This window comes from Scleropages formosus, chromosome 11 (assembly GCF_900964775.1).
Source record: "Scleropages formosus chromosome 11, fSclFor1.1, whole genome shotgun sequence".
NCBI lineage: Eukaryota > Metazoa > Chordata > Actinopteri > Osteoglossiformes > Osteoglossidae > Scleropages > Scleropages formosus.
The window spans coordinates 11,205,158-11,222,721 of record NC_041816.1 but is presented as its reverse complement, the minus strand read 5'-3'; the positions used below and the strand labels follow the sequence as shown (position 1 = coordinate 11,222,721).

The window sequence follows — 17,564 nt, the reverse complement described above, 5'->3', positions numbered from 1 at the left end:
TCTTTTGTCCTCGAGTGCCTGTATGAAATATGGGGGCTCAATTGGACACAATTCTAAGGTTCATGATGACATGGTCATTTGGAGATTCCCGGTTCCCATGTACTTCTCTACTTCCCCGTAACAGCCTCGCTGATGTGTGGAAGAGGGGCGAAGCGATTCCTCTTCTGAGTAACACTAAAACAGAGCCTATTGCGTTTTTCCTTGTTGAAAAGGTTGAGTCAATGATTTTTGTAATCAATGCATGATAGTATAATTTATAGTGAAATTTGTCATTTTTCAAATGGGTGCGTTGTGCTTCAAAAGATATAATTTGTAATGTGACAGACTGGTTTTACTTGTCTTCCGGAGACTTCGGATATTCGCCAGTATCGGACAACTCCCCCTCCCCTGTACTCGAGGAAATACTGTACTGTACCGAACTGTGGCCGTTCCGCCCTGTTTGTCCCTGTTGAGTTTCCGTCATCGTTCCTGAGCGTAGACACCCAGCTCCGCCGAGCTGTTGTGGAGCGGGCGGAGCTGGGTGTGTTTCTCGCTGACGGCGGAGCCGTTCCAAGATGAGGAGAATAACAGCGTCCTCCTGACACCGGTAGCGCACTCCTAGTGGCCCCGTCGGCCGAGCCACCGCTACTCATTGCCATGGATGGCGGCGACAGCAAGGTGAGCACACTTCTTCTTGGCGAGTCGGACGTGTTCGCTTTGCCGGCGTCTTAGTTAGACGGCGTCAGAGCTGCTGCTGGTCGCCGGCCTCGCGGGGCCTTGGCGGGCTACAGTAGTGACAGTATTGTAACAGTAGTACTAGGTCGCGAGCTCACTAGTGTAATGACTCTGTACTGGATGCTTCTAGTACACATTGAAAGTGAACGCAGATGCTGACAGAGCAGTTCAACAGCTGCCGTCTCAGTCTGTCGCTCGTTCGTTGGAAGTTCGGTTTCTGTCAGACCAACAACTGGTCCTTCCTTGCCTTCTCTCACAGACGTCCGTCGTTATGCTTTAATAATTAACGCTGTCGTCGAATGTCAGTTAATTAAGCCCTCTTCGTCTTAGCCGATAAAAATACTTAAAACTAGTAGCTCCAGGCCAGTTTTATGACACAAACACAGCTAGGCTGCCTACCGAGTAATTCTCGTTACGTGTGTATGATGTAATGTGACCTTTAGACTAGTTAGATTTCGTGTTTTACAATAAGGTAATTATTTAATTGTCTTATCGATAGGTGTTTATTTCGAAGTCTTTTTTTTAGGTACGTTGGTCGTTGCGGGAAAAATCCAAAAATTCTGCCGAGCTGGACAGGCCAGGACAGGTGATCAGTTTGAATGGAGCAGTGAGCCTTAGCCTGTTTAGGGATGGTGATGGACTGCGTTCATGGAAATCACCACACAGTACTGCATGTAAAGGTGCTTTTCCTGAGTTTATTTGCAAACACTTATTTTTGAATGGAAAAAATTCACTTGCTGATAGAACACATCATGATATGCTGTTAGTCAATTTGTGTTCAGATGCTGATGTCACACTGAATAAGGCTTTGAGTTGTGCTTTACCTCTGGATACCATGACCTTAGGATTTTATTGCTTGCTTTATCTCCTTTTTCTTAATATCCTGACAACACTGACTGAAAATGTTAAGTAGAACCATCCCTTACTTTGTTGTGTGTCAAGCTTTTTTTGTGAAACAAGTGATCCACTTAAGTTTATTGAAAGCTGGTACAACATATATTTACTGTTAGGATGCCACATGGGTTCTAATTTTCTGACTTATTGTAAAAAAAAAAAAAAACTAAATGATTGTTTTGAAGTGGTTTCCAGTTACATATTAAATTGCTAGATGGAAACGGTGAGGTTCAAGGTAATACCTCTACTTCAGATGACTTGAAGCTGTGATATCCATATCATAGCTTCATATACTGTAGTCTCCCTGCAATGTTTTGTGCATTTTAAAATATTTGAAATTATTTGAGGATACTCATGTTTTTAAATGAACATTGACTTTGATCCTCAAGATACTCCCTTTATGACTTTTAATCTGTCTTATATACTAGACAGTGCATTATTTCCAATTGTAGGTGTAAATATATGGGTTTCTTATGGAATTTTCAGGTCATTGTGGAGTACAAAATGTAAATCACCAAGTTGTCAAATACTGCAGTAGAATCTGACATTTAAAGTTTAATGCCCAGTCTGGTTTTGTGGTGATGGCTAAGAAGTTCTAAAACATGTTGGTAGTCTCTTGAACCCATCTGAATTTTTTAACCATTGGATGCAAAGGTTTTGTTATTACTTAGATGGGTCTCTGTATCAGTGTACACTGTACAAGAACAGTGATCTTCTCTGTTCTCAGACTGGAAGTATTCAAACAAAAAGCAGAGGCAAAGTACAGCAAAATACTGGAGCATCCAGCTAGTGCTGTTTCTCTCAATACACATCTGGGGCTGACCTCAGTGGCAAACAAACAATTGGTCATTTTTCCTTTAGACACTGCCTTTTTATACGACAGAAGCTTTGACAATAGTCTAATGTTAACTGAATCAAGAACAAAATAATAGTCATTTTCATAGCTCTGGTTTTCCACCTTCAGCAGGGACACACCTTGGCAAATACAGTAGCATTTCATATTGCAGCATCATAAAAGCCAAAAGAGTCCAACCTTCTACCTCAGAACATACAAAGCATTTATGTGTAGTGTCTTTGCCTTAATCCTGTAGTTTAAACTTCCTCTGGATACACAGACATCCAAGTATAAATAGTGTTGTTTATTTTTCTCTTTATCATCTTTAGTAGATTTACATATTTGTGTCTGTCATAGGGTCTAGTAATGTAGGGTCTAACAAAATTCACTTGAACTAATTATACAAATTTTTTACAATAGCTAAAAAATACTATTGCATTGATTCTTCTGTAAGCAATTTTATTTCATAATTTACTATTATAGGTCTCAAAACCCACAGATCTATGAATTTTTATTTTGTTTACCACCTCTTTTTCATTATAGTGCCTTGCTTTTGTTTTAAAAAAAAATCACATTTCTGTAATATGTTCATAGCACATTGCTTAAATGTTGTACATAAGAAATGTCATACTTTGATTTAGGCATTAGAGTTTATTGGGATATTTTCAAATGTATAGATCCTAAATATATGCCTGTGTGCAAGGTTAATGTTTTACATTTACACCATCCACTGGCAAACGTGCTTGGGATTGTAATGCTTCCTGTCCTTAGAATTGGCTTCTCACAATCTGTGGCACTGGGGACAAAGCCTGACTGTTCGCATGCCCATCGGCATTTACACAATTTCTGCCTTCACTTTTTTGGGCTTATTGTTTGGCCTTGGCTACATGCAAGAGGAAGTCTCACAAAGCAAGAATGGTGCAAAGTTTGTTGGGTTTTTTTGACTTTTGCTTTTATTCTGACTGCTTTATTTTTTTTTTTTTATATGAAGACACAAATTATTGTGTCATCCATTAATAAAATTTTGTCTCGGTAGAGTGACACAAATTTTTTTGCATTATTTTTTCACTAAAATTGGCACTGAACTAAGAGTATTTTTGAGGTTTGTGCTCCCATACTATTCAACAGTGTCTATAGCCCACCTTCTGTCCATGTGCATCATGGTGTGTACTGTGTCATGCAATACATTTGTAAATCGATGTAATCTGTCTCTTTCCATTATGTCAATGAGCTTTGGCTCCACATTGCTTGATGACGTATTGGCAGGTGCCCTGATTGCAACTAACTTGTTCCACTTGCATAATCATCCAAGTTCCAATTAACATAATCTGACAGGTGGATTATGTAAATTGATCAGATAATCACTGGGGAACAGTGGTGGGCTAAGTTTAGGAGGGCTAGATCATCCTTGTGTGCTTTAATAAAATTACCTGTGTGTGCCATCTTCAATCTAATGTACAGTGTGAGAAGCTGCCCTCTGTTCTACCCAGTGACTGTCCTTAGTGTAGCTGCACTGTGAAGTTTGTGTTTGGCTCTGGTTATACACAGATAAAATGTTTAATAGCTGAAAAATTACAGAAACCTGAACATGACCAACCTTGGTCAATCAGGTAACATGTTAGCCATCAGGGAGTGTGTACTGTTGAGGGTGATTCAGTCTGAAACACCTCCAGTAACTTTCAAGAGGCTTTTAAATGGGCTGGCACATGTTGTTTTTTTTTTAAAAAAATTTACATGAAGCTGTAAGATCTGTGCTACCTGTGTAATAAACTATGAGTTAGGTGGTTCTTACCTTTTGCGTTTCTGTCTGAAACTAGTTGCTCTGTCTTACCCCCAGTCTGCTCCAGGTTAAGTGGCTTAAACTGATTATTTATTTGTTTCCATTCATCAATGTATTGCTTCATTAAAAGTCAAAGAAAGCAAAGCCTGGTTATGCATTTGTAGGTACAAACTTGGGATTTGGTTTTGAATATCTTAAATGATTTATTGTGTCCTGAAGTCACCACCAGTCTCAATAGTTTAGCTTGCCTATGAGCTGATTGGGTTCATAATCTTGCCACAGTGAGAAAACAACTTTGGTGTGTTTACCAGCTCAGCTGAATGTTTGGGTGACCTTTACTTTTGTTTTCATTGGGGAATAAATGATACTGATCAGTTCATTTCTTAAAATGAATGCCTTTGATAAGGACAATGTTTCTTCCCTCATGTCATAGTGGCAACTGTAAATTGGGTTTTATAATATTTGATGTTTCAGCTACACAGTTCTTCCCATTAAAATAGACAAAAGGCCAAAGACTTAGTCTTCAGCACTTAGCTCACTACACATAACTGTCCAGCAATGCAGCCCATCATGAACATGCAGCTCTTGCTTGCATCACGTGACTCATGACCACTTTCACTGGACTATAGGCTGCATGCTGAGGACTGACCCAGGCGCTGTGTGTATTGGCTGAAAAAAACATGACCTACTTTCTGTTCTCTCTGTTACAAAGAGGAGGCTGCGGGTGAGAATGTCATTGTCCCCAGCTGGTATGCTGGGACTAGGTAAGCGTGCTGCTTTTACCAACTTTTCCATGCCAGGTGCCTTTTGCAGTTGTATTAGTGGCAACTATACAGTAGTGTTTAACAGAGGTATTTAGTGCTCAGTGCACTTGATATGATTTTCTTTAAACCAGAAGTAACACAGCAAGTAAAAAGGTTGATAACATGTAAAGGTCAGAACAGTGTGGACTCCCCTAGAGCACCTGCAACATGGTACTTTCTGATAAGAAGACTTGTATGAATTTATTGTCTTAAGCTGATAATCTTGTTAAAGCTTTCTCTGTACTGGAAGGCCAACGCTGAGTAGGTTCATGGTTGTAAATAGACATGAGTGTCAGAAGTCAAATAACCTGCACATCTCATGTAACCCTTTAGGATTTCCCTCTGCCTTAATTTGTCAACCGGATTCAGTTTTGAGCTCATGATGGGGTTACTGAATGAGCTGAACAGTTCAGCAGAGAACAAGAAAATGAGAAGAAGCACTGTTTTTTTTGGCCACAACTGGTTGTTATGCTAAACAATGTCTCTTTTCATCAAAATGACATGCTAAGTTCTCTCTTTAACTCTCTTGCACAGCTTTTACTGTAAGTTCAGAGTGCTTATTGTTGTGAAGCAGTAGTTATAAGGTTACACCTTCACCTGGACATAATTTCTTATTTCAAGAGTTACATTTATGTGAAGTGGATATTTTTTCTTTTAACATTTTTTTCAGTTAAATTTAATCAAAGGATATTTTAATGAACAGGAGTACTTGCTGATTTCAGCTAGTTGTTGAATATGTCAATTTGAATGTAATATCACTGGGGGGCCAGCCTGGTGGCATAGCAGGTAGCACTGCAATCTCACAACACCTTGAGTTGTTCAGGCATAGATTCAAATCCAGGTCAGTCTCTGTGTACTTTGCATGTTCTCCACGTCTTTGCCTGCATTTCCTTTCGGAGTTCCAGTTTCCTCCCACAGTCCAGAGACAGAATTGCAAATGTGTGAATCTATGCGTGCGTGGCTACCTTGCGATGGACTTGCATTCCGTCCAGCCTTCCTAGCCTATCATCCAGTGATTCTGACTGTCGTGATCCAGGTTAGTATATGCAGTTAATGGAAGTGACTGGGTGAGTGTATCACAGGGTGGCACGGTGGCACAGCAGGTAGTTCTAGTGGGCTACCCTGTTCAAGACTTGAAGCTGAGACTTGAATCCAGTTTGTTCTGTGGGGACTTTGTATGCTGTCAACCTGTATGCATGGGTCTCCTCCAGGTCCTTTGGTTTCTTCTGCAGCCTAAACACCTGTGTTTCAGGTTAATTGGCTCTGGACCATTGTCACCCTCCCTGTCTTGGACAGTTACCGAGAATGACTGAATGAATGAGTATATTGCTGGTGTTTTCTCTTGCTTTGCCAGGATGTAAAGCTCTCAGCTGAAGTAGAGCCTTTCATCCCTCAGAAGAAGGGCCATGAGACAGCCCTGGTGGCCATGAATCTGCCAGGGGAGGGCTCACCTGGTGCCAGTGGGAGTGGGGTGGAGGCTACACCCATTCCCAGCTATCTCATCACCTGCTACCCCTTTGTTCAAGAAAACCAGCCCAACAGGTACATCCCACATTGAAACTGATCACTGCACTGGGTTGAAGAACAAGAATTGGGCATGAGTCTAGCCTTGTCTGCAGATGTAACATTTCCATTTGGGACCCAAGTTATGCCTGCATCTCCACTGGAAAAAAAGGAGAAAAAACAATTTTTTTTTTTCCCCCCATGTGAATTTTTAATGCTCTGATAACTTTGGAGCTGCATTAAGCAAAACAACCAAATATTATATATCCAGCTATAGTTTCTCTCTGATGTAGTGATAAAATATTTTAAACACTGATCTGAAACATTGTCAGACGTCTGCTACGACTGAAAGGTTAAAATGGGTTTGAATGCATACTATGCATATGCATCCTGTAAGTACTGTGGCTTTTGTGATACTGATATAATACTGTGGTCCCCTGGGCACTTCTGCCCTTGCTTCCTTCCCTTTAGTTTTCAATTGTAGGAAATGCTTACTGCAGAAAGAAAATAAATAAATTTGAAAGAAGGAAAAAAAAAAAAACTTCCGTCTGGTAGTACTTTTTCCACAGGCTCTGTGAATATAACTTTTGCTTTTCATGGGTGTATGATGTGCGTGAGAAATATGAGGAAATTCTCTGCTCACTGTAGTCCATTTCCCTGACAGGCAGCTACCCTTGTACAATGGGGATCTACGATGGCAGCAGCCCACTCCCAACCCAGGGGGGCCATACTTGGCATACCCCATTTTGTCTTCACCGCAACCCCCTGTGTCCAGTGACTATACCTATTACCAAATAATGCCTGCCCCCTGCCCACCAGTTATGGGTTTCTACCAGCCCTTCGCCGCCCCCTATACAGCTCCACTGCAAACAGGGGTGATGAATGCACTATCAACTGATTGCAGTGAGAGACCCCCACCTCCTGGCCAAGTTTTCAACATGCACAGCCCCAGAGGGCGGGGCGTAGTTCGAGCTACTGTGGTTCCCAAGGTGAGAGCTGTGAATTCCTCAAGTGACCATGAAACCATGCTCTAGAGCTGCTTTGTAGCCATTTGTACTTTCAGCACCGCTCCTGATCTGCTTCTCCCGTCTGCTTTGTCCCAACAGCAAGTTCCTCAGTCAATGAGAATAAAGAGACCCCCAATGCGGAGCGTCGCAGTTCAGAAGGAGGTTAGCGCCTCTGGCCCCAATGGCCGATCAAGGACGGTCCTCCTGGTGGATGCTGCCCAGCAGACAGGTACAAATGGCCCCTGTTGAACCAAGAGCCGCAAGAAAACTCTCAGGAAATATGTGGTAACTGGAGCTTTCAATGTTATGTTAAAGTAATAAAACACAGTGTCAAAGTATTTTGTGGTTGGACACTGTTTTAATCACTGTATTTCTGCAGTGTATTTTCTTTCATCTGTCTTGTGGGTTGTACTTTGCACTTTCTGATTTTGGTTTAAAGTGAGTCACTGAATTTTTAGTCCTTAGGGCTAATCGTACATAAGTTTTGTGTATTAGGAGTTAATGCTGTAAAGAAGGTTTAATTGCATTTTGTAGCACATAGCAGTTGCATAATGCAGCTGGATTTAATCTGCTGTCTGAACATGCAGCAATGTGTATTTAGGGCCAAGTGCTGTGTCAGTGCCTGTGTGTGCTTAAGCCATGAGGTGATGACACCTGAGGTGTTTGTGGACTGCAGAACTCTCAGGTGTCTATGAGCAGCACATGATGTGGGGTCATGCCTGTGACGTTCCGTCTTCATGTTTCTCAGATTTCCCAGGCGATATCTCTGGCCGGCCCCTGTCAGAGATGGCCAGCTCACTGCTGTGGAAGAACAAGGCGCGGCGGAGACGAGCATCCCATCCGACTGAGTCCTCCAGCGAGCACGGCGCCAGTGAAGCAGACATTGACAGTGACAGTGGCTACTGCAGCCCCAAGCATAACCAAACTGCTGGAGGTGCCCTGCGGCCTACTGACCCTGCAACCGCCACGGTACATCCCTTCAACCTTTTATAGTATAGTAGGTCATATTTAATACCTTATAATGTATGAGGTACATTCTCCTTTTCAAAGAGTAGATATTGTTTGTCTTCTTTTTCCAACTTCCGTCTTGTTATTCACATTTTACTGCATTCTTAGTTCTGTTCAGATTTCTCTGTAGTATGTTTTTTTTTTTTTTTTTTTTCTTTTTCATGTGACTGCCATATTGTTATTAAAAACATGTTATGGTCACTTACAGTAGAAGTAATGCTCTATTTTGCCTTGTTTAGGCTGGTGAAGCTGGAGCCACAACAAGTAGGTGGTGTGTTTTTTTTTTTTTTTGTTTTTTTGTTCCCCCCCCCCCCCCCCCCCCCCCCAGAAATGTAATGATGACAATCACTCATTTTAAGTTCTGTGCAACATTTCTCATTTCAGCTGCCAGTTGGGTCAGTGTTGCATCACAGGCCACGCAGAAGCCCTGGGGTGAAAGAAACTCCTTTTACCAAACAGGGGGCCCATCTGTACAGAGGAACTTTGCCCAGGTACCACAGTGTCTTTCACATAGATCTCTACTATGCAACAACTTTACATGCACATTATAATTTTCTTTTATGGAAGCTTGAAATTTGATACTATTGTTTGTGGTCTGTGTAAATATACAGGGTATCATTATCTTGCTCTGATGTATCTGAAGTCATAGTCATTTCTTTCCTAGTTGGACTTCCAGGCTGGATATAATGGGCGTGGCTGCGGCTCCCCCTCTGAGCAAGGTTGTGGACAGCAGAAAAGGTTGCAGGAGGGGACTGTGCAGGTCTCCCCCAAATCCAGTGTACCTCAGCTTGCCACAGAATCCCTTTATTTTGAGGTAGGACACCCCTCTGAATGGTCCTCTGCTCTTTCTTCAACAACTGTAGTACTAATGTGTCCATGAAACTTTTGTTGTACGGGTTTCGATACAATGTGGTAAATTTACTTAAGGATGAAGACGAGTTTCCTGAACTTGTTTCTGGAGGATCTGCATCTCGAACTAAACCTGAGCAGGTTCAACCCAAGCTCACCAAGAACCTGGTTTGTGCAGCTCTTTGTAGTGTGTATAAAATTAGTTCATTTATACCCTGCTTTTGTCTTATGGTATTGATATAATCTTACCAGCCTTGCTCAAGATTTGAGGCTTGTTTGGTATTCTCCACATTTCTGCAGCTTGCAAACTTGCCTGAAAATTCCCCCATCAACATCGTGCAAACCCCCATTCCTATCACTACCTCCGTCCCTAAGAGGGCCAAGAGCCAAAGGAAGAAGGCACTGGCGGCAGCGCTAGCCACGGCTCAAGAGTACTCTGAGATCAGCATGGAGCAAAAAAAACTGCAGGTGAGCACATGGTTCTGGCCTGACTCTGCTCTTTAAATTATTTCTCAAGCCTTACGTGACACAAAATATTTTCTACCGGCTTTCTTTGTGCATATTGAAGATCAAACTGATGCAAAGGATGGCTGAGAGATGTTTGAACTCTGCATGTGATGTCCCATCTGTAGTGGAACAACTATGGGCTGTATCAGCAGCAACAGAACTTAACTCTATATGTGAGTGTTTCCCTTACCGTGTGGCCTGCAGGAGGCCCTGACCAAGGCTGCAGGGAAGAAGAGCAAGACTCCAGTGCAGCTGGACCTGGGAGATATGCTGGCAGCCCTGGAGCGTCAGCAGCAGGCCATGAAGGCACGGCAGCTCACCAACACCAAGCCTCTGTCCTACACAGGTACGCCACCTTGTACCTACACCCCACCCTCACTGTTCCTTCTGCAAGGCTGGCTGGAAGCAGTATACTTTCAGTCCCACTTCTTTTACTGTCTTATTAGGCAAGTATCTCTCTTCCCATTAACTCTGGAAGGTGCTGCCCCTGGCTATTGTTTCTTCATTATCTTGCACTGGAGCATTCTGAAGAGTGAAATGTATTTAATGGAAAATGGACTTCCATTATACAGTACAACTGCTTTATAATTAAGCTTAAAATGTTGCTGTTGTTAGACTTCAACGGTTGATCAACTAATGATGAAATAAAAATTTCTGCAGTGTTGTCTTCCTCAGTTTTGTGTAAACCGAAACTTAAAACTCAATTCATCACACTAAATGTATCAAATTCATCATATTCTTAAGTGTTTAAAACAATTCCTCAGTGGTGGAAGCGATGCATGGGTTTTTTAAAGGATGTGAGTACATGGGGTTTTCTTTTTTAAAGAAACAACCCATCATGCTCACTAATGTGAGAAATGTAGAAAAATATAAGGGAAATGTAGGTACCCTTCAGTACTACTAATTGGTTTGGTGTAGGAAATCTAAATTGGGGCAGATGGCATGTGAGTGAGTATCATTTCCAAGCTGTTCTGAATTTCTTTGTTACATCTGCTAGTGGGCACGACAACTCCCTTCCACAGCAAGGATTCGGGAAGTAAAGCCTCGGGATTGAAGTGTCAGTCGTACCACGGCCCTCACAACATCCTGGACTCTACTGCCCCAAGGGTGAAGAGGGGCAAAGAAAGGGAGGTCCCGAAGGTGAAAAGACCCACTGCCCTGAAGAAGGTGAGTAGAGTAAGAAATGTAGGCAATTGCCCTGTAAGCTCTGAAGGGAGATGATAGTGACATACATTTATTAATTTAGCTGATGCTTTTCTCTAAAGCCACTTAGAAGCCACCTACAGTTACATACCCATTTATACATGTGGGTGAATTTTAATGGAGCAATTTAGGCTAAGTACCTAGGTGGTGAGATTCAAACCAGCAACCTTTGGATCCAAAGAGAGCAGCTCTAACCAGTGTCAGCTGTCCCAAAACACTGCTCTATTGTAATTTTTTATATTGGTAGTTTTATATTTTTTCATGTAGGGGGTGCGGTGGCGCAGTGGGTTAGACCACGGTCCTGCTCTCCGGTGGATCTGGGGTTCAAGTCCCGCTTGGGGTGCCTTGCGACGGGCTGGCGTCCCGTTCTGGGTGTCCCCCCTCCCCCTCTGGCCTTACGCCCCGTGTTACCGGGTAGGCTCCGGTTCCCCGTGACCCTGTATGGGACAAGCGGTTCTAAAAGTGTGTGTGTGTATTTTTTCATTTAGCTGACCTCCTCTCCACAGTGACTTACAATGTTAAGTTACCTACAGCTGCTTACCCATTTACAAGCTGGGTAATTTTACTGGAGCCATTTAAAGTAAGTACTGTGCTGAAGGGTACTACAGCAGTATGTGAGATTTGAACCGGCACCCTTCGGATTCAAAGGCAGCAGCTCTAACCACTACGCTTTCAGCTATCCTGATTTCGTGTTCAAACACAGGTATGTGAATGCACCTGCCCCTGCGGCTGCATAGCCCTGCCTGTGGTGGTTGTTAATGCTACTTATATCCCACTCCTCTCCCACTTCTCCACTGCCAGCCCTACCTCAGTGAATTTTCTTTGTGTGTCCAGATTATTCTGAAAGAGAGAGAAGTGAAGAAGGGCAAATATTGCTTGGATCAGGATGTGGTGAGGTCAGAGGATCAGGCTGACCATGAGCTGCTCTTCACGGACAACTTGTGTCATGAGGGAGTATCCCAAGATGGTGGGTACGGGGACCATCTCTAAAGCACGGTGTTCATATAAACACAGTGCTAATAGCTAATAATGTCTATCCTTTTGTGGTGTGACATTTTCAGAGAATGGTCTGAGTGTGCCCAGTGATGCCTCACTGTCCCCAGCAAGTCAGAATTCACCATATAGCATCACGCCCGTGTCCCAGGGGTCTCCAGCCAGCTCTGGGATCGGGAGCCCCATGGCTACCTCGGCCATCACCAAAATTCATAGCAGGAGGTTCCGAGAGTGAGTTTCTTTTGCCATCATTTATTTTCCTATGAAAATAAATGCCACTGAAAAACTTCTAAACATTTTTTTCAGTGTTGTAAATCTAAACTGCATTGCTTTGCATAAACATTTATCTTTCAGGAGTTGGTTATTTGAATGCAGTTATGTTCTGAACTTCATTAGTTTATGAATCTGGCGGGTATTGAAGAATTTCTACATAAAGCTGAAATGTCACATGTTTAAGGAGGCAGGAAAAAATGTAGTTTTGGGAGGCAGGGGGAAAAGAGTTAGTTACTCAAATTCTTTGCCCACCCATATAGCATATTGGGCTTGAAGGGGAAGAAAAAAAGATTTCCAAGAACTGAGGCCTCCTGTGTGAATGTTAATGGGGTCATTTAAAAAAGAACTATACAATAACGGATTGTACAGTGTATGGTACTAGTGCCCTGCACTGTCTTCTGTAGTCAACACAATGTATGCTACCCAATACAGACAATCCATTGTTGTGTAAAAAGTCAACTGCAGTAAGCACATTGTCCCAGCCTACCCGTGCCTTACACATTCTGCATTTCAACGACATTGGTCCTCCTACGGCTTTTTCTGCCCTTATTGTAGTTCTACAAAATAAAACATAAGTGATTTGTGGTGTTCATCTGCCTGTGATGAAGAATGGCAAGTGCACATTTTGATGAGACTAATGTATGCTAACTGAGATGTTATTAAATCCCAGGTGCACCTCTTGACACATTCTGCTGTGTGTTTCTGCATTTACAATTCTGTAGGTACTGTAACCAGGTGCTGAACAAGGAGATCGATGAGAGTGTGACGCTGCTACTGCAGGAGCTGGTACGCTTCCAGGAGCGCGTCTACCAGAAGGACCCCACCAAGGCTAAGGCCAAGCGCCGGCTGGTTATGGGGCTGCGTGAGGTCACCAAGCACATGAAGCTGCTCAAGATTAAATGTGTTATCATATCTCCCAACTGTGAAAAGATTCAGTCTAAAGGTTTGTGTGAACCTGCAACCTCCTTTTCCTGTTTTTGGATAGTGAATTTGTTACAATATTCGTATTTGATAAACGGGTAAAAATAATCAGTAATTTATTTTATTTTTGTGTGTGTGTGTGTATATGTGTATATATATATGTGTGTGTGTGTGTGTGTGTGTGTAAAATCTCCATTAAAAGACTGTCAGATTTGGGGTTTCTGTGTTTCACTAAATCATTAGTTTTAGCTATGAATTTGAATAAGAGAAAGGGAATAAAAGTGAGATATGTTTAGAAATGAGGATGACTTCTCTTTGTTTGTTTGGCCAGGGGGTCTGGATGAAGCTCTGTATAATGTCATCGCTATGGCCAGAGAGCAAGAGATTCCATTTGTGTTTGCATTGGGCCGGAAAGCCCTTGGTCGTTGTGTCAACAAATTGGTCCCGGTCAGCGTTGTGGGCATTTTCAACTACTCTGGAGCAGAGGTAGAAGTGGATTGCTGCTCTATCAGCCCCATGCCCAATTTAGTCTGCTCTGCCTGGTGAGGTAGTGTTTCTCACAGTCACTGTCTCCATACAGAACCTCTTCAACAGGCTGGTGTCTCTGACAGAGGAGGCAAGGAAGGCCTACAAGGACATGGTGTCAGCGCTGGAGCAGGAGCAGGCTGAGGAAGCCTTGAAGAATGTGAAGAAAGTCCCTCACCACATGGGTCACTCCCGGAACCCCTCAGCTGCCAGTGCCATCTCTTTCTGCAGTGTCATCTCAGAGCCCATCTCTGAGGTCAATGAGAAGGAATATGGTGAGGACACTAATTTGTGTGAAAGACTGTCATTCATTGAAGGCTTAAATGCTACACAGTATTCTGTAAAAATCAGGTTTATGGAAGAGACTTTGTCTTTTATGGAAACTTGAGCTCGAATTTGGTTCACAAGCTTCAGTTTTGTAAAAGTATTGAAAATTCATCATGGGTTCTCCCGTATGTTGTGCTTGGTTTTTTATGTTGTTCTCAGCATCTTTTTATTTGTTTTTTTTCTCAGAGACCAACTGGAGGAACATGGTGGAAACATCTGATGCTCTAGAGGCCGCAGAGAGTGAGAGAGAACCAAGCGGCCGTGCAACTACTGTCGAAAGCGGGCTGGTAGCCGTGCCTCGCAGGGACCTTAGGGAGGATTCTGGTGTACTTTCAAAGGCTCCCACTGTGACCCCAGCCCCTGGGAAAACAGGGACCACTGAGCGGGAGGAGGGGAGGATGGATGAAAGGCTGGAGTGGGCATCCCAGCAGAGCACGGAGACAGGCTCCCTGGATGGCAGCTGCCGGGACCTGCTCAATTCCTCTATCACCAGCACCACCAGCACGCTGGTTCCTGGTATGCTGGAGGAGGGTGACGAGGAATACGAGGATGATGAAGAGGAGGAAGACTATGCCCCCGAGCCCATCTCTGTGGAAGTGCCACCCCTCAGCAGCCGAATTGAGTCCTGGGTCTCTGAGACTCTGGAGAACCTGCAACTAGGAAAGAGTCGGGAGAGCACTGAGGATGAAGAGGAGCAGGACCAGGTTGGACACAGCGAGGAGGAAGAGTTGCACCGTGCAGAGCTGGTGGATCCAGGACCAGGCCACAAAGAGCAAGCACTTGAGCCCAAGAACATCCTGTGTTGACTCACCGGCCCTTGCAGACTCCTGCTCCATCCCAGTGACCAACCAGCAGCTTCTCTCCGACAAGGCTCAGTGGGGCGGTTTGACTCTGGACTGCCACAGGAGACGTGGTAACTCAGGAATCCGGACCTGACCAACTGACTCTGAAACACAAAGAGGAACACTGTCCAGTTGCCTAGTCCATGTTTTAAGCATTTCTGGTCATTTCAGTATTACTGTTGTGTTCTTAGAGAATACCATTCTGTCATGGAAAATTTCCTCATGTTTTCTGAAGTCGTAAAGTCTTAACATTTTCTTTTATCAAAACACTGAGGAAAATTTGTTAAATATTGTTGGGATTGTTTTCCATTACTAAGAAACGAGTATGAGTTTTCCATTCAGATTTTAGTAGCCTTGCTTCCCTCTTTATGGTCGATCCTCTACTCTGTGATGCCTGAAGTTAATCAGTGTTCCACATACAGAGCATTACGGTTGGTGCTGGCAATAAGGATACTGCAACCCATTTTCTTTAATCCTCTTTTTACATCACACTGAGGATGCAAATCTTGCTGACATTGAAGACTATACTTTTCAGATTTAGCTTGGCATTGAAAACGGTTGTTTTTATATCTGTTATAGCAATAGTCAGTTTACTTCTGAGGTACATTAAACAGGATTTTGAGTTCTCAGTTTGTGGAATTTTAAGCAGGTATACATATCAACGTGTACACTGAAATGGATAGAACCATGGAGAACAACACATTTGACATGGTGTCATATGCCTGAAACCTTTAATGCCAACCCCAAATCAGAAAAGATTGTCAGGACTTTGGTGCTCTAAAATGAAAAGAAGCTGAAATCGCAGAATAATCCAGATTTTCAAAATGTAGTTTACTCAAACATCCTTTAATCTGTAATATTTGTGTTGCTGAGTTTGAACTGATAAGAGGGTTGTCTAATGCAGCACTGTAATTTGGTTTATAGCTGTGTTTTTCTTTGGCATTTTCTTGGTACCAATGCTTGAGTTATCAGGAGTAGAATGTAAAATGTTGCTTCTGTGTGGAATATAGCATAGAATTTGTGTAATTCATTATGACACTAGCGTTCCTGGTTCAGTTGAAACAGTTCTGAAGACATGGGAGAGAGGCAGTTGAATCTAAAAGGTCAGACTGTTTCTGTAAATTGCAGAGGAGTGCTTTGTAAAGAGTAGCTCACACAGGTGTGTCCACATCTGTCAGTTTCCATCAGTGTCTCTCAGCTGGTGCCTCACGTCTTCTTTTCTCCTCATCCTTTCCTGGGACCACTCTTCTCTTCCCTATCTCCGTTTACTCTCATTGAATCCCTTCCATTTTATATGCTACACAGTGTGATGACTGTGATTTCCAGATGGCAGTTTGATCACAGCCCTTGTATGAAATATGAAGTTGAAGACCAGGAACATGATCACGGTTCAGCTGCAAACAGGAAGGCATTATCCTTCACCTTTGAGGTCTGCACCAGATCCCTTGGTATCTTCAGATTACCAATGATTATGACCTTTTATTAACTTGTATAAATGGCTATATATGATTACATAGCAAAACATATTTTCCCATTTTTTTTAAGTAACTTGAAATCTTTGTTTTAAAGATTTAAAATTTAAAGGAAATTAAATGCTGTTGCCCATCTTTCACCACTTACATCTGCAGTATGTGACTATGCTGCTAAGGGATGGTTGCAAGATGGTATTCCTGAACAGTTTGTTTTTTTTTTTTTTTCCCCCCTCTTCCCCCCCTCCTTCCCCCTCCTCCTCCCCCTTGGGAAGAGGTTGTAATTTTAAGTGATTAATGAAGGTCTCTTGTTGGGTGTATTGTACTGTAGATATGTTGAGGCTTTGTGTTGTTATACATTATTTTGTCTATGCAGTTTGTGTGTGTGTGTGTGTGTGTGTGTGTGTGTGTGTGTGTGTGGTAATAGCAAATGCGTCCTTTGCACTATGTACATACTAGTAAAATGTGTCACTAATGTGAAAGAGTGGTGTTGAAGAACCTCTTGTGTGCATTGCTTATCTTTATAGTGCTTTTTGAGGATGGCTATTTGAAACTGTCCTGCACTGACAACTTATAGGTGCTTCTTATACATGTCTGTTATACTGTGTGACTATCTTGACTAAATGTTAATATTAAAATACTTAAACTAAAATGTATGTCTTCAGATTAAACTGGGAAACACAAGCAATGGGATATATTTGTGGAAGGCATGGTGGTACACACACAGACAGGCTAAAAACCAGGGATTTTTTCCTGGATTAGTACAAAAGGTTCAAGCCACTGGAAAAATTAAGATGCATGCCGTTAGTCAGCTACACGTTCACACTTTGCCGGATTTGAAGTAATTAACCCATTAAGCGTATTTGAGTTATTCAATGCAGTATTCTAAATACGAGATATCCGAGATAACAGAAGAAAGCTGCACTGGACTGAGCGCTTTTCGACTGTGGTTATTTTTACAGCCACTAGAGGGAACCAGAGTCCCAACTGTTGGCAGGCTTTCTGGAAACATATCCAATGGTTTACATTTAATTAAGATGACTCTTTTCTGCAAAGCCACTTAGTGTTACTCTACTTACAATTACTTACCCATTTATACAGTCGCGCAATT

General features: G+C 42.6%; 1 protein-coding gene across 3 annotated transcripts; it reads left to right on the top strand.

Moving 5' to 3' along the window:
* Nucleotides 1-469: 469 nt before the first annotated feature.
* LOC108941272 (SECIS binding protein 2-like) lies at nucleotides 470-16,567 on the top strand. 3 transcript variants are annotated; one of them, XM_018763980.1, is made up of 18 exons: nucleotides 470-657; nucleotides 6,381-6,568; nucleotides 7,194-7,518; nucleotides 7,636-7,765; nucleotides 8,285-8,505; nucleotides 8,784-8,808; nucleotides 8,929-9,035; nucleotides 9,209-9,358; nucleotides 9,472-9,561; nucleotides 9,694-9,861; nucleotides 10,105-10,246; nucleotides 10,898-11,067; nucleotides 11,938-12,070; nucleotides 12,165-12,327; nucleotides 13,092-13,312; nucleotides 13,622-13,776; nucleotides 13,871-14,090; nucleotides 14,329-16,567. In XM_018763980.1, the coding sequence occupies exons 1-18, from the start codon at nucleotides 637-639 to the stop codon at nucleotides 14,946-14,948; spliced, it is 3,249 nt and encodes a 1,082-aa protein (XP_018619496.1). In that variant the 5' UTR covers nucleotides 470-636; the 3' UTR covers nucleotides 14,949-16,567. The 3 variants fall into 3 exon arrangements, with proteins under 3 accessions (XP_018619496.1, XP_029112293.1, XP_029112292.1); XM_029256460.1 differs by lacking the exons at nucleotides 470-657; nucleotides 6,381-6,568; nucleotides 7,194-7,518 and having other exon boundaries at nucleotides 7,642-7,765; nucleotides 8,784-8,812; XM_029256459.1 differs by lacking the exons at nucleotides 470-657; nucleotides 6,381-6,568; nucleotides 7,194-7,518 and having other exon boundaries at nucleotides 7,642-7,765; nucleotides 8,784-8,815.
* The last annotated feature ends 997 nt before the right edge of the window (nucleotides 16,568-17,564 follow it).

Coding starts and splice junctions, on each gene's coding strand:
- LOC108941272 (XM_018763980.1), top strand. CDS start 637: ATGGATGGCGGCGACAGCAAG. Junction 11,068..11,937: donor GACCCACTGCCCTGAAGAAG/GTGAGTAGAGTA, acceptor TTGTGTGTCCAG/ATTATTCTGAAAGAGAGAGA. Junction 13,777..13,870: donor TCAACTACTCTGGAGCAGAG/GTAGAAGTGGAT, acceptor GTCTCCATACAG/AACCTCTTCAACAGGCTGGT.